We start from the raw sequence: 16,816 nt of genomic DNA, 5'->3' as shown, positions 1-16,816 counted from the left end.
AGTTCTAAAGCATGTAAAAATGCAAGTAGAAAAATAAGAACCATCTTTGGTGGGAAGGTAGCAGCATTCTGTGTGCCTTCGGCTTTTAGTTATGCCAGCCACATGACCACGGAGATGTCTTCGGATAACGCTGGCTCTTCAGCTTTGAACGGAGATGAGCATGGCTCCTAGACTCAGGAACAACTAACACATAAGTGCGAGGGGAACCTTTACCTTTACCTTTTACCTTGGTCTAGTACAGTGTTTCTCAACCTTGGCAACTTGAAGATGTCCGGACTTCAACTCCCAGAATTCCCCAGCCAGCGAACGCTGGCTGGGGAATTCTGGGAGTTGAAGTCCGGACATCTTCAAGTTGCCAAGGTTGAGAAACACTGGTCTAGTAGTTAAGGCACTAGGCTAGAAACCAGGAGACTGTGAGTTCTAGTCCTATCTAAAGCATGGAAGCCAACTGGTAACTTTGAGTCAGTTTCTGTCTCAGCCCATGATGTCAGGCTCAGGTAAGAAGCCAGTTGATAAATCTCCTAGCAACCAATGGATAAACACTCTGTTAATTTGCGAGGGGGGAGATGGACTCTGAATTTGCAGGAAAATGGAAGGAGGAAGAGGTAAGAAGGAGGAAGACCATTTTGAAGCAAGATGGGTGGCGATCAATCAAGCAATCAAATAAATAAATAAATCAGTAATCAAATAAGTCAATAAATCCAATAAATATTTTTCTTGTTTAATCCAACCCAATCTTTATATTTTTATTTTCTCCATCAGGGAGATCCTGGAACTAAAGGTGAAAAAGGGCCAGCAGGAGTGAAGGGACCACCAGGTGATCCAGGAGTTCCTGGACGCAAAGGACACACAGGATTAATGGGTCCCTCGGGACCATCAGGAGAATCAGGACAAGTTGGACCTCCTGGCCCTCCTGGCCAACCTGGATTTCCTGGGCCTAGAGTGAGTTTAGGGGGAAATATACTTTGGGTTGGCCCATTTCTGGCCTTCCTGAATTAAACCAAAACACCAGGAGACCTCCTCCCATTACACCGACGGAGGCTATGCTGCCTGCTAATCACGCTTTAAACCATTTACTCTGGCACAAGCTCACCGCGATACTGAAATGAACTAATTGTCTCCTGCAAACACCCCTCCCCTTTCACTCCTCTTTTGTTCCCTATGGAAGGGGCCATTCACCATCTACCTGTGGCTTTATTCCCAAATTGACCCTTGTTCCTTAGTTGTTCCCTTCGTCATGCGCAAACTGGGAACAGGCTCCAGCTGTTCCTCTGCCTCACTGCTGTCTGACTCTGAAGCAGTGGTGGGTTTCAAAAATTGTTCGAACCTACTCTGTGGGTGTGGCCTCCTTTGTGGGAGTGGCTTGCTGCCCATGTGACCGGATGGGAGTGGCTTGCCGCCCATGTGACCAGATATGAAGATGCCGACGACACTTGTCAGAACCACCTTAAATTACCTCACACACAGCACTGGCATGCATAAGAATATGATGTAAACTTGTTTCTTAAAAGGCATCTTTGGTTTGCGTTAAAACAACTTCAACACACGCAATGTTCTGATTGCACCACAAACGCAGTAGTCATCCTTACCTTCCACAGAGGCACTGAGTTTTATAAATATGAGCATGATAGTGTAGAATAATCATATCCAAGGACCAGTGGTGGGTTTCAAAACATTTTGGAACCTCTTCTGTAGGTGTGGCCTGCTTTCCGGGTCCACTGGTGGAACCTCTTCTAACCGGTTCAGTAGATTTGACGAACCGGTTCTACCGAATAGGTGCGAACTGGTAGGAACCCACCTCTGCTCTGAAGGCAGCTGATAACTGTCAGATGGCCCTGGCCCCCTCTCTGCCTCTGACACAGAGCCCTCATCAGAGCCCTCCCCAGACTCCAGGACTGGCCCATGTCGCTCCCCAACCTCCTCAATGTCTGAATCTGCCGCTAACTCTGCTGGCCACAACAGCTATTAAGATAGAGAAATATAGAGAAATAAGTTCATGCATCCTTCATGACTGATTCATTTTTTTTTCTTGTAGATATAGCATGCCTCAACTTTTCCTGCATTAAAATTGGAACCATTTAGAATTATTACACAATAGTTACTCCTATTCTTTCAAAGTTTTGTGACCAAAGGCCCTATGAAGTCTTTGAAAATGCTAGAACAGTGTTTCTCAACCTTGGCAACTTGAAGATGTCCGGACTTCAACTCCCAGAATTCCCCAGCCAGCATGGGGAATTCTGGGAGTTGAAGTCCGGACATCTTCAAGTTGCCAAGGTTGAGAAACACTGTGCTAGAATCTGCCTCCTCAAGTCTTTTTTTTTAAATGCTACTGTATTACACATTTTAGCTTTAGAATGAATGAATAAACTTTCTTTTCTGCTTAAGAAAGGAGTTAAAAACATTCATAAACATCAGTATTTTAAGCTCTGGTGTCTTAAGGCATCTTTTTTTTTTATCTCCTAGGGAGATCCTCCATCAACAGAAACATTGCGAAGACTCATCCAAGAAGAGTTAGGAAAACAACTTGATGGTAAGGACTTGTACTATGAAGTCCAAAAGTGGGCAAGTGATTGAGTATCAGAAGAGGAAGGAAGGAAGGAAGGAAGGAAGGAAGGAAGGAAGGAAGGAAGGAAGGAAGGAAGGAAGGAAGGAAGGAATTTTCTACTTCTTGTTTACACTGTCCATCTAAATGGCGCTATGCTTTTTAATTTTGTCTCTAACTTTCTTTTTACATGGATTATATGTAACCCATGTTATATATAATCCATGATTATAGATAATATATAAGATAATAAGCCCCTTTAGCACCCTTCAAATACTGTATCTCTAATAAATTTGAGCTTCTCTGGAATTTTAAACTTCTTCCTTTCAATACTTTTCTTCATCTCCTACATCTGTCTTTTTTTGTAGCAGAAATTTCTTAAGGGTTTTTTTTTTGCAGCTGCATTGTTTAAACTTTTTGCAACTTTCTAATTCTGTTTTTAAAACTCCCCCCATCAATTTTGTTCTCCTTTTTCAGGAGAAAAAAAATTACATTGATACTTTCATCAATGTAATTAAGATTCCCCATCACTATTCTATCTATCTATCTATCTATCTATCTATCTATCTATCTATCTATCTATCTATCTATCTATCTATCTATCTATCTATCTATCGAGCCGAGGTGGCGCAGTGATTAGAGTGCAGTACTGCAGGCCACTTCAGCTGACTGTTATCTGCAGTTCAGCGGTTCTAATCTCACCGGCTCAAGGTTGACTCAGCCTTCCATCCTTCCGAGGTGGGTGAAATGAGGACCCCGACTGTGGGGGCGATATGCTGACTCTGTAAACCGCTTAGAGAGGGCTGAAAGCCCTATGAAGCGGTATATAAGTCTAACTGCTATTGCTATTGCTATCTATCATCTATTTTGTCAAATATGTACAAGATAACAGGTATAAGTATAAACATGGATGTGAGCAAAGGAAATGAGAATAAATAAATGGGGACAGTAGGAGAGGGATGGAAGGCACACTGGTGCGCTGGTGCATGCCCCCTTTCCGTACCTCTTAGGAATGGGGTAAGGTCCACAGTAGACAGTTTAAGGTTGAAGCTATAGAGGGGGGGGGGGTTTGAGGATGTAACAAGGGAGTCAGGTCGAGCATTCCAGGAGTTGACCACTCTGTTGCTGAAGTCGTATTTTCTGCAATCGAGTTCGGAGCGGTTTACCTTGAGTTTGTATCTATTGTTTGCCCGTGTTTTATTGTGGTAGAAGCTGAAGAAGTGATTGACAGATAGGACATTGCAGCAGACAATTTTGTGTACTATGCTTAGGTCAGACTCTGGGTGGCGTAGTTCCAGGTTGTCCAAGCCCAAAATTTCAAGCCTGGTGGCATAAGGGATTCTGTTGCGAGCAGAGGAATGGAGGACTCTTCTCGTGAAATGCTTCTGGACCTGCTCAATTGTATCTGTTATACAGTGTGGATTCCAGGCAGATGAGCTGTGTTCAAGAATTGGTCTTTGATTTGGTTGCATGAATTAAGTTGGCACAATAGCAGTATTCTAGTATTTGAGGGGCTGCCACAAAGAAGAGGGGGTCAACCTATTTTTCAAAACACCAGAAGGTAAGATAGGAACAAATGGATGGAAACGAATTAAGGAAGAGAAGCAACCTTGAACTAAGGAGAAATGTCTTAACAGTCAGAACAATTAATCAGTGGAACTACTTGCTCTCAGAGCCGAGGTGGCGCAGTGGTTAAATGCAGCACTGCAGGCTACTTGAGCTGACTGCAGTTCTGCAGTTCGGCTGTTCAAATCTCACCGGCTCAGGGTTGACTCAGCCTTCCATCCTTCCAAGGTGGGTAAAATGAGGATCCAGATTGTTGTTGGGGGCGATATGCTGACTCTGTAAACCGCTTAGAGAGGGCTGAAAGCCCTATGAAGCGGTATATAAGTCTAACTGCTATTAACTGCTACTGGAGGCTTTTAAGAAGAGATGAGACAGCCCCCTTGTCTGAAATGGTATTGGGTCTCCTGCCTGATCAGGGGGTTGGACTAGAAGACCTCTAAGGTCCTGATAAAATGGTACTTTGCTTTTGAGAAGCATATTCTTCTCTGTTGGATCGATGATAGGAGACACTGGCAGGCCCATTGCTTTTAAATATGTTCTCATCAGTTTTTTTTTCTGGAACCTAATTGCTCTCTACAACATTACCAAGTTCATTAATTTAGGTTTCTGGGGGTGAATGTTTCTAGCATACATACAGCCTTTCCTTTACTATAGTTTCTGATTCAATGTTAAGCAGAAGGTTTGCATGCTGTCCTTTCTTCCGTAGATTATAGAGTGGTAAATAATAAATATCATAAAACAGTAAAATATGCATGAAAGAAAAAAAAATAACAATATTATGTGGCAGCAGCTAAAAATATTCTGCAAGCGAAAGCATTTTTCAAAGTAATTTCCCAAGGAAAATAAAAATGTCTTCATTTGGTTAGAAGAGGCACATAATATAAAGGTGCATTGTTATTTATTACTTCATAGTGGTGAGGGATTTTTCTTGTTGTTGTTGTTGTTGTTGTTCTCTTTTGAACATTTTAAAAAGGCAGGCAGTCTGGGTGCTTCCAGCCCAGCTGTTACGTGCTCTGAAGGCTGCTCCTAAGGGTGTCACAACTACCCCTAAGGATATCACTGGGAGCTTGTAAGCAAAACCTTTTCACATTGCTCCTTCTGCACACAACTTTGCAACTTCTTTTTGTTTAAAAACTGGGGAAATAAAAACTGCGCCTATTCCACAAAGACCAAACCTTGCTCTGATTTCAAAGTAGTTGATGAAGGGAGAAACTAGTTCTGGGAAGAAAGAAAATCAGAAATAGGGGGGAAGGAGAGAGAGAGAAAGGGAATGGAGAGATAGATAATATATTGATGATAGATGGATAAATGGAGAGGGTGGAGGGAGGGAAGAAGAGATAGATGAGAGAGAGAGGGAGGGAGGGAAGGAGAGATAAATTATATACATAATAATATATAGATGATAGATAATATATAGATGATAGATGGATGGATAAATGGAGAGAGGGAGGGAAGCAGGGAAGAAGAGATGAGAGAGGGAGGGAAGGAGAGATAGATGATATATAGATGATAGATAGATGGATAAATGGAGAAGGGGAGGGAAAGAGGGAAGGAGAGATAGATGAGAGAGGGAGGGAGGGAAGGAGAGATAAATTATATACATGATAATATATAGATAATAGATAATATATAGATGATAGATGGATGGATAAATGGAGAGAGGGAGGGAAGCAGGGAAGAAGAGATGAGAGAGGGAGGGAAGGAGAGATAGATGATATATAGATGATAGATAGATGGATAAATGGAGAAGGGGAGGGAAAGAGGGAAGGAGAGATAGATGAGAGAGGGAGGGAGGGAAGGAGAGATAAATTATATACATGATAATATATAGATAATAGATAATATATAGATGATAGATAGATGGATAAATGGAGAGAGGGAGGGAAGCAGGGAAGAAGAGATAGATGAGAGAGGGAGAGAAGATAGATAATATATAGAAGATAGATGGATAAAGGGAGAAGGGGAGGGAAAGAGGGAAGGAGAGATAGATGAGAGAGAGAGGGAGGGAAAGAGAGAAATAATATATAGATGGTAGATAGATTGATAAATGGAGAGACGGGGAGAGAGGCAGGGAAGAAGAGAGATGAGAGAGAGAGGGAGGGAAGGAGAGATAGATAATATGTAGATGATAGATAGATAAATGGAGGGGGGAGGGAGGCAGGGAAGGAGAAATAGATGAGAGAGAGAGAGAGAGAGAGAGAGAGAGAGAGAGAGAAAGTTTCATTCCACCATAACTAATAAAATGAATTGTGGAAGAGTATAGGAGAAGAGGAATGATTGAAGAAGTTATTTGAGGAGAAAATTAAACATTTATGAAGATATTTATACCAAGGTTCTGCTGTGTTCTTTAGACAATACCTTGTTGTCCCAGGTCTGACATATGGAAGGGTTTCTTTTGCATTGTTCCACAACTGTGACATGTTTTGAATTGCTTGGGATTTGCCTTGGGATTGGGCTTTACTTTCTTGATATTTGGAGTATCTGAAAAGTTATGCATCTTTTTTTCCCATGCTTCTAATTCTTAAATTTTTTTTTAGTCTGGACTTTACAATGTGTTTTGAGTTTTATCTTGATGTCAGGCCCAGAGATAACACTGGGAGATCCACTCGACTCCAAATCTTCATTTGTTCAGTCATTAAATTTGGGAAACACTTCCCAACCCAATGGACCAAAGTATGCCAGCCCAACATCCTCCACCGTCTCCCAAAATTTGCCCCAAATTCATGTTCATCTAACTAACCGCATCATCCTCTGCCATCGCTTTCTCCCTTGGCTTTCAATAAATCTTTATTAGGCTAAACAGGTTAAACTTAATAGATAGAAGGGGCACAATGGCTCAGTGGTTAAAGATGCTGAGCTTACCAGGTTCGCGAGCCAAGTGCCACACAATGGGGTGAACTCCTGTTACTTGCCCTAGCACTTGCCAGCTTAGCATGCAAGTGTAGGCAAATAAATAGTTATCCCTTCGGTGGGAAGCTACAGAGTTCCATAGATATCTTATAAATCCCTCCGGTGGTGATGTGGTCTATCCAGTGGTGGGATTCAATTTTTTTTAACTACTGGTTCTGTGGGTGTGGCTTTGTGGGTGTGGTATGCCTTCGTGGGCATGGCTTTGTGGGTGCGGCAGGGGGAGGATACTGCAAAATCCCCATTCCCTCCCCCCCACCCTACTAACCTGCTTCCCAACTCCGTTCTCCTGTTCAGGGCAACAAAAGAAGATTGGCTGGGAGGCAGCGGGGGCGGGGCCAGCCTATTTGCCGGTTCTCAGAACTACTCAAAATTTCCACTGCCAGTTCTCCAGAACCTGACAGAACCGGCTGAATACCACCTCTGTGTCTATCTCATATTTTTCTAGCTTACCAAGAAATACCGTAATTTTTTGGAGTATTAGATGCACCAGAGTATAAGGCGCACCAAGATTTTGGAGAGGCAAATTAAAAAAAAAATGTTTGCACTCTTCAGACCTCTCAAAAACAGCCTGTGAAAATGGGCCCTTTTTTTTAAAAAAAAGGGCATGCATAGCCTTTAGGAGGCTTGTAGAGTGCTCCTGGGGGGTGCCCCCCCAAAATGAGCAAAAAATGGCCCATTTTTCGCAAAAACAGGTCCGTTTTTTAAACAAAAAAAAGGCATGCAGAGCCTTTAAGCTTATAGAGTGCTCCTGGGGGCTGGGGGCAAAATTGAGCAAAAAACGGCCTGTTTTTCGCTCATTTCTGCCCTCCCCAGCCCCCAGGGGGTGGGGTTTCAGGAGGCAAAAAATGCTGTATTCAGTGTATAAGATGCACCCAGATTTTCAGTCTCATTTTTGTGGGAAAAGGGTGCGTCTTATACTCCGAAAAATATGATAGGTTGTGGTCTACTAAATGTTGTCTCAATACAACGAATACTGGGTCAACAATTTTGCATTGTAATGTATTGAGTACCAAATTCAACATGTTTTGAAGCGTTCATACTGACTCTTTGTGTATTTTCTCTTCTACAGCTAGACTGCCCTACCTCATAAGTCAGTTACAGCCTTCCCAGATCAAAGCACCTCAAGGTAGACCAGGGCCTCCTGGGTCACCTGGAAAGGAAGGCCTTCCAGGACGAGTTGGCCCTCCAGGAGAACCTGGCAGACCCGGGCAACCAGGTTCAGAAGGTCCGTTGGGACCTATGGGACCAAAAGGTGAGTAGTCATTTAGCTGGAACGCATCTTCAGATCCAAACTGCCCTTCTGATTTAGATCTTTTAAGGGCTATGGACAATTTTTGCAATGTGAAATGTTGTGTGGGTCAAATAAATGGAAATGATTTATGGTGGAAGGTTTCTAAATGTGCATTTTCAAATGGAATGACACATCATAGGAGGTAGAAGGAAATATCAGCATGATAGCTTTTAATGTATTGTCTTATTTCCACCCTGTTCTTCCGTATGGAAAAGTGAGGAAGGATAAGGGGGGAAAAAGGAAAAAAAACACATTGACTCTCTCTGTTGCAGAGAGGCATTAACATCAAACCACAACTTTTTTTCTTTTTTCATAATAATATGAACAAGCCATTTCTATAAAGATCTATCAAACAAATAGTTAAAACCCAAAATCAAAGTTTCATTCTTTTCCACTTCAAGCCCAAAGTTCAGAAGCTGTCTCCGTGTGGAAACAAAAGTACTTACATTTGTTTCTTTAATCAAAATAGTCAATTTTGCCATTTCAGCCAACTTCACTAACTTCTGCAAACATTTGTCCAGGGTAGGAATCAAAATGTCCTTCTATATTTTTAGTGCATACGGCAGTCTTCTGTCAACATATACCATATTTTTCTCAGTATATGATGCACTCCCCCCCCCCTAAAAGTGGGTGAAAATTTTGGTGTATCTTATAGACCAAATACGGGCTGGATTTTGGGCTCCTGAACCCACTGTGCATCGTGCATTTGCCCTCCCCAGCCCCCAGAAGCACTCTGCAGTGCTCCACACAGCCTGTTTTGCCAACAAGGAGCCCATTTTTGGGCTCCCAAACCCTCCTGCATTCCATTTTAGCCCTCCCCGGGCCCCAGAAGCACAAATGGGCATATTTTTGGTAAAAAGTAGCCCCTTTTGGCAAAAATGGGACATGCGGAGTACTGCAGAGTGCTTCTGGGGGCCAGGAAGAGTGAAAACGTGACATATGGAGGCCAAAAACTATTTTTTCTTGTTTTCCTCCTGTAAATCTAGGTGTGTCTTATAGTACAATGTGTCTTATAGTCTGAAAAATATGGTGTTTTTGGAGTATAAGATGCACCTTCCCCCCCCCAGAAGAGTGTGAAAATGTTGGTGCATCTTATACACCGAATGGATCTATTTTTGGCCTCTCGAAGCCCCGCCCTGCATTCAATTTTTGTGAAAAATGGGCAAAAAACAAGCTTTTTTTTTTGCAAAAATGGGGACTTTTTGCCTCCCCCCACCACCCAGAAGCACTCTGCAGGCTTCATCAGGGTCAGGGAAAATGAAAAATGCCGCTATTTTGGTAAAAAACGGGGGTGTTTTTGCCTTTCCCCAGCCCTGCTGAAGCCTGCAGAGTGCTCCTAGGGCTGGAGAGGACAAAAACTTTTTTTCTTACTTACTTCTTCAAAATCTGGGTGCGTCTTATAGTCCAGTGTGTCTTATAATCCGAAAAATACGGCATATAGTAAGAATGGTGGCTCTCGCTATTGATAAGACGTGAATGGTCAAGAATCTTTATATTTGCACTCTGCAAAACAGTCAAAATCTTACTACTGTAGTTAAAATGTATTTTATTTTCTCCAACAGGTGACAGAGGGGAGAAAGGAGAGAAGGGAGATGCTGGCATTGGCCAGAGGGGTGAAACTGGCCCGCCTGGAGTGGCAGGTGGGTTGCTTATTTTCTGAAAACAGGGATTTATATGGCTTAGGGCAACTTTCCCCAAACTTGACCAAGCCAGATGTCAACTCCCAGCGTTGTCATGGGAGACAAGGAGAGGGAGTGCATTCCATGCATACTATTGGCTGGAGTCGGATCTCAGATTCTGCAGCCGGCTTGGGAGGGGTGCATCTTATAGGGAAATGTGATCTATGACACAGACTGAGGGGAGGGGAGGAACAGGGGTACAGTTCAGCAATAAGTCAAGTAAAGCATAGGCTTGACTGCGAACAGATCTTGCCTAATGGAGCTCCTAATAAATGACTAGTTTTTGTATTGCTCATGAATCAATTAGGGCATTTTTAGGAAACCTCACACCAGAACTATCAACAGAAGAGAATATCTGTAGTACAGGTTGAACTTTGGAATCCTTGGTATTCCTTGAACTTGGTTGTTGGCTTCCAAACCAGAAGTTCCAAAATTTCTAGGCATTGTCATTTGGAACACATGTAGTCCTTAACTTACAACCATTCATTTGGTGACTGTTCAAAGTCACAATATCCCTGGGAAAAAGGTGATTTATGACTGTTTTTCACACTTATGGCCATTGCAGCATCCCCACCTGATCAAAATTCAGACCCTTAACAACTGTCCAAATGTCCTGGGGTCATGTGATCACTTTTTGTGACTTTCTGATAAGCAAAGGCAACGGAGAAGCCAGATTCGCTTAAATTCGTGTTACTAACTTTACAATGGCAGTGATTCACTGAACAACCATGGCAAGAAAATGGAGCAAGACTCATTCAACTCTCTTGCTTAGCAACATGAACGTTGGGCTCAATTGTGGTCATAAGTCAAGAACTATCTATATTCCACAATAAAGTTTGAAGATTCCTTGTTCCCCTCCACCTCATGATTAGGAATTCTATTTTTACAGATGATTTCTCTCTCTCTCTACAACAGTGGTGGGACTCATCTCTGGGGTGGGGGAGATGAATCTGCCTATCGAGATGAGGTGGACCGGTTGATTTCATGGTGTGGAGGCAATAACTTGGTCCTTAACACCAATAAGACTAAGGAGCTTATAGTGGACTATAGAAGGAATAGATCAGACACCGAGCCCTTGGTTATCAATGAACACTGAGTAGAGCAAGTGGCCAGTTTTAAGTTTCTGGGGGTTATCCTAAAAGAGGATCTGACCTGGGGCGCTCACATTGCAGGACTGGTCAAAAGGGCCCAGCAGAGATGAGACTACCTGAGATTTCTCAGGAAACAACAACTGAATGAAGAACGGCTGGTGACCTTCTACTGCTGCACCACAGAGAGTATTTTAACTTGCTGTACCTGTGTATGGTTTGCCAATTGCACAGTGGCAGATAGGACAGCATTCCAGAGGGTCAACATCATTGTCCAGAGGATCATGGGTTGCTCTCTCCCCTCTTTGGAAGAGCTTTATAGCTCCCGCTGCCTTAAGAAAGTTCAAAACATTCTTAAAGATCCATCTCATCCTAGGCAGCCTTTTTTTTTGAACTATTACCATCTGGCAGACGGTACAGGACAATAAAAACAAGGACAAAAAGGCTGAAAAACAGCTTCTATCCCAGGGCAGTAACTGTATTGAATTCTACTGTATAGTGCAATACTAATGCAATATCGGATTTTCAATTCAATTGTATAGAATGTGAAGGATGTGTGCTTGGGTTTTATTTTTATAGTTATAATGTACGCTGAAGGTGGCATTTAATTTCGTTTTATGAAGTGCAATAACAACAAAATAAACTTAACTCTCCTCTAAGCCCTTTTCCTATCAATATTGGTGAAAGTGACCTTACATGTACACTCTGGAGTTAATCAGTTGGCATGAGGTCGACTTCCCTGCTCTAATGCCTTCCTGTTGCCATTCCCTATTTCCATGAGAGGTGGCTCAGTGGCTAAGACACTGAGCTTGTCGATCAGAAAGGTCGGCAGTTCGGCAGTTCGAATCCCTAGCGCCACATAACAGAGTGAGCTTCTGTTTCTTGTTCCAGCCGGCAGTTCAAAAGCGCGTAAAAAAATGCAAGTAGAAAAATAGGGACCACCTTTGGTGGGAAGAAAACAGTGTTCTGTGCACCTTCAGCGTTTAGTCATGCCGGCCACATGACCACGGAGACGTCTTCGGACAGCGCTGGCTCTTCGGCTTTGAAACGGAGATGAACAGCACCCCCTAGAGTCAGGAACTACTAGCTTATATCTGCAAGGGGAACTTTTACCTTTACCTTATTTCTATGAGATAAATGTTTTGAGAGGCTCACATTTTCCCTTAAGAAGTAGAAACAGCGGTTTTAGGAGGATGAAAACAACTCTCTCTACCTTTTGCTTCAAACATTTTTAGCAGGTGGTGCGGCTAAAAAAAGGCACCATTGTTTGAAGTCAAGCAGGTGGCTGAAATAAAGAGAAGCTGTCACAGGTTTTTTTAAAAAGGTTCCTGAGAAATAGGGTGAAAATCTGCCAAGAATATTCCCTTCTCTCGTGATGGAGAAAGTTCCCTGCTGGCAGAGGCATTGTTGTGTTGGTCCTTTGAGTGCACTTTCTCCCCAAAGCAGTGCTTTGTAGGTCGATTGACAGGCCAATGCATGAAGCCGCTGTATCCTGAACTGACAGTTTTGCCATTGTGGGAAGAAATAGCCGTCTGGTTCAGTTCCAAGCCAGGAGAAAGACACTGGAAACACGGAGGCTTGATGGAAAGAAGGTTTAATGATGAAGCAGAACCACATGTGGCTCTGGGCAGCGCTAACCACATGGAGATGAGCGTGGATGGTTTTTATACCTTCTTTGAGCTTTGCACTTGAACTTCCTGTTTCTGGGCAAGAACATGTAGTCTATTAGTTGTTGTCAGACTCCAATAGGGCCATGTAGGGGTTGTGTAGAGGTCATTGCTGGCTCTCTAGGGAAAGTACAAATACTAGGTGTTGGTCTGAGTTCCTAAGTTTGGTTGAAGTTCTGAGATGATGCAATGATTGAAATACCCTTAGGAGATGGTGCAATGTAGTGAGCCCTGTGTTAACCCATTAATTAAATGTTAATGGGTTAATCCTATCAGGTCCTGAAGGATAATCCCATCATCCTGGAGGGGAACGTCTTTTGTTTTGTAGACAGGCTGGCCCAGTCTTTTTTTTTTAATGGACAAAAAATACCTGCTGGGGTGTGAAGGAGCTATTAAGAGTGAGTCTGCTTCCTGCCTCTAAAAAATAACAATAGCAATATTAGTTAGACTTATATATCACTTCATAGTGCTTTTAAGCGGTTTACAGAGTCAGCATGTTGCCCCTAACAATCTGGGTCCTCATTTTACCCACCTCGGAAGGATGGAAGGCCGAGTCAACCTTGAGTTGGTGAGATTTGAACTGCCGAACTGCAGCTAGCAGTCAGCTGAAGTAGCCTCCCGATCAGCTGGGACTTGGGAGGCAGAGAATAGATGGGTGTGAGGCCAGTCAGAGGTGGTATTTACCGGTTCTCTGAACTACTCAAAATTTCCACTACTGGTTCTCCAGAACTGGTCAGAACCTGCTGAATACCACCTCTGATTCAAAGAGACAAGAAAGTTATTCCAAGTCTAAGTTCTAAAACTCAGCCAAGGACTACAGGTAGTCCTTGATTTCCAACCGTTCATTTAGGGGACCGTTCAAAGTTACAACAGCACTGAAAAATGTGACTTAAGACCATTTTTCACACTTACGACTTTTCTAACAGCCCCATGATTATGCCATCAAAGTTCAGATGCTTGCCCACTGGTTCATACTTATGACCGTTGCTCGGTCCGAAGGTCATGGGATCCCCTTTTGCAACCTTCTGATGAGCAAAATCAACAAGGAAAGCTAGGCCGACCTAACGACCGTGATACTAACTTAAGAATGTCATTGATTCCCTTAACAAATGTGGCAAGAAAGGTCATAAAATGGGGCAAAACCCACTTAAGAAATGTCTCACTTAACAACAGAAATCTCGGCTACCTGTATCCGTAGTTTTGCCTACTGAGCTTGTCCACACCACAGCAATCATGTTTATTCCCACCACTTTCTTCTGCAGGTGTTCCAGGTGAACCTGGTTATGGCAAGGATGGAGTTCCTGGAGCTCAAGGTGCTCAAGGTGAAGCTGGCACTCCTGGCCTCATGGGCCCCCCAGGACCTCCAGGGGCCAATGGACAATGTGACCCTTCCCAGTGTGCTTATTATGCAAGCCTAGCTGCTCGGCCCAGCAACATCAAAGGTCCTTAAAATTGCCTCCTCCATTGCTGCTTGTGGACCTCTCGTGGACCTTCTTCGGAAAACGTGGATGAAGCGAGGGAGTTGTCTCTTTCGCTTTTGTTTTTTGGACAAGGAGCATGGAGACTCTGAAAATTAAATGCTGCCGGACAGTCGGGTTTTTTATGATGAAGAAATGATTCATTCACCTCATTTTATGCAGTGAGAAATGATTTTTCTGGGAAGATTTTCTTTTCCTTTTTTAAGAATATTTTTTATATAAAGATTGAGGTTGAATTCCCCCCCCCCCTTGTGTAGAAGGTCGTCTAAAAAGTTCACGTGAAACAGAAAGGAAAGGCAAAGGGTGGGTAAGTAGCTAGGGGCCCTTGAGAAACATGTGGATTTTCATTTGCTAGCTTAGCCCCCCCCCTATTCATGGGTGAAACATCTGGAGATGCTGTGATATTGGCTATTAAGGCTTCATCCTGCAAGCATTCAATAGAAATTAAGATGTAGCAATCTCAATCTTTTGAGGGCAACAAGACAGAAGGAAGAGGACAATTTGCACATGTCTTTGCACACTCTTTAGGAATCTCTATTGCTCACCATGGTTGAGCACTGACCTCTGTGTAAAAATTTCCTGGCAGTGAGAATAACTAATCCATGGAATGGGTTGCCTCCAGAAACTGTGGATGCTCCATCACTGGAAGTTTTTAAAAAGAGATTGGACAGGTATTTATTAAGAATAGAGTGGAGTGGAGTAGAGTAGAGTAGAGTAGAGTAGAGTAGAGTAGAGTAGAGTAGAATTACAGAGTTGGAAGGGACCTTGGAGGTCTTCTAGTCCAACTCCCTGCTTAGGCAGGAAACCCTACACCGTTTCAGACAAATGGTTATCCAACATCTTCTTAAAAACTTCCAGTGTTGGAGCATTCACAACTTCCGGAGGCAATTTGTTCCACTGATTAGAATGATATAGGGCAGGGGTGTCAAACTCAAGGCCTGTGGGCCAGATCTGGTGCTTAAATCTGGCCTGCAGGCCCAACTTGGAAATAGCAAAAGACCCTGTCCCCATTTTGGCCAGCAAAATGCTGCAGGGGGCATCTGTCAAATCCCCCACCCCTTTTCCCTGGCCGGCCCGCAGAAGAGAACTACAATGCTGATCCGGCCCTCGAAGGAATCCAGTTTGACACCCCTGGTACAGTGTATAATGCTTGAGTCGGGAATTAGACTAGAAGACCTCCAAGGTCCTTTCTAATGTTATTATTCTATTATTAGGAGAAAAATGAGGAGAAAAATCCTGGCAACAAGGTCAGAGAGCAGCATGGATAATGCTTCAGGGGTGGGTTGCTGGTGGCGTTGCTGTCAGTTTACTTTGCGTGCATGTGCAGTTGACTGCAAATTGTTCTGCGCATGCCCCGAACATAAAAAAATGACTAAATAACAAGCCGGCAAAGGAAACCAAGGAACCGGTTTGGGGGGCATGGCCAGCCTGCTGTCCCTACCGGTTCGGCAACCCAGTTCCAATTTCCACTACTAGTTCGCCCGAACCGGTGCAAACTAGTAGCAACCCACCTTTGCAATGCTTCCTCGGTGTATCTTCCACTGAAGCCCATTTTAGGTCCATACTCAGTCTTTGAAAAGTCTTCTGTGATCCTAAGATCATCTTTCTAATTGCAATCCAAGACCGTCACCAGATCCAGCTTGTTTTTTTAATCAACAGAACCATTGATTTTGCCGTTATTTACTTGTTCAGTAAAATGCATCTGTGAAAATTCACTTTTCATCTTTTTTTATACAAAAAAAAACCCTTTTGACCTAATTCCCAGTAGCACAATCAATCCTTTAGCAGGGCAATCTTAAGTTCAAGTCTGCTTAAAAGCATACTGTTAGTACTTGATCTCTTATCAATATGACCAGCAATGCCTCTTCAAAATAATTTTCTGGGAAACTGTGAAAATTGTTATTTTATCACTATATCACCTTTTCCCGAAGGTTACCATATTTTTCAGAATATAAGACGCACCTTCCCCTCCCCCAAAAAGAGGGAGAAAATCTGGGTGCATCTTATACACCAAATACAGCATTTTTAGCCTCCTGAAACCCTGCCCACTTTGCAAAAATGGACATGCAGAGGGTTTGAGAGGCCTGCAAAGTGGTCCTGGAGGTTGGGGAGAGCAAAAAATGAGTGAGAAATGGGCCATTTTGCGCCCCCTACAGCCCCTGGGAGCACACTACAAGCCTCCCAAAGCCTATACATGATCTTTTTCTTTTGCAAAAAGTGGGCACATTTTCGCAAAAAAGGGCTGTTTTTTGCTCGTTCCCCCTTCCCCAGCCCCCCAAGAGCACTTTGCAGGCCTCTCAAACTATCTGCATGGCCCATTTTTCAGAAAAAAATGAGGCATGCAAAGAGTTTGAGAGGCCTGCAGAGTACAAAAACTATTTTTTTAAAAAAATACCTCTTCAAAATCTTGGTGCATCTTATACTCCGGTGCGTCTTATACTCTGAAAAATATGGTATTTAGCTAAGTGTGTTACTGTCTTCTGAGGCTGTTTAACAGCAGTTTCCTAATAAAATTCAGTGGCCAATACAAGAGAATAGCCCAGAGTTGAATGGTGGGGTCCGTCCTTGGAGTTTGGTTGTCTCAAAGGTGCTTTT

At 43.1% G+C, this 16,816-nt stretch overlaps 1 protein-coding gene across 1 annotated transcript in view; it reads left to right on the top strand.

Annotated features, from left to right (window-relative positions):
- COL22A1 (collagen type XXII alpha 1 chain) overlaps positions 1 to 14,910 on the top strand; it is a 179,572-nt gene extending 164,662 nt beyond the window's left edge. The window contains exons 59-63 of the mRNA XM_032223193.1: positions 763 to 942; positions 2,464 to 2,530; positions 8,088 to 8,270; positions 9,872 to 9,949; positions 14,006 to 14,910. Of these exons, the coding sequence (XP_032079084.1) occupies positions 763 to 942; positions 2,464 to 2,530; positions 8,088 to 8,270; positions 9,872 to 9,949; positions 14,006 to 14,193 (696 nt within the window). The 3' untranslated portion in view covers positions 14,194 to 14,910. The remainder of the gene's footprint in view (positions 1 to 762; positions 943 to 2,463; positions 2,531 to 8,087; positions 8,271 to 9,871; positions 9,950 to 14,005) is intronic.
- Positions 14,911 to 16,816: the final 1,906 nt, after the last annotated feature.

Source organism: Thamnophis elegans, chromosome 8, assembly GCF_009769535.1.
Source record: "Thamnophis elegans isolate rThaEle1 chromosome 8, rThaEle1.pri, whole genome shotgun sequence".
Taxonomy (NCBI): domain Eukaryota; kingdom Metazoa; phylum Chordata; class Lepidosauria; order Squamata; family Colubridae; genus Thamnophis; species Thamnophis elegans.
The sequence above is the reverse complement of the archived record's forward strand: the minus strand, read 5'-3'. Positions and strand labels throughout refer to the sequence as shown.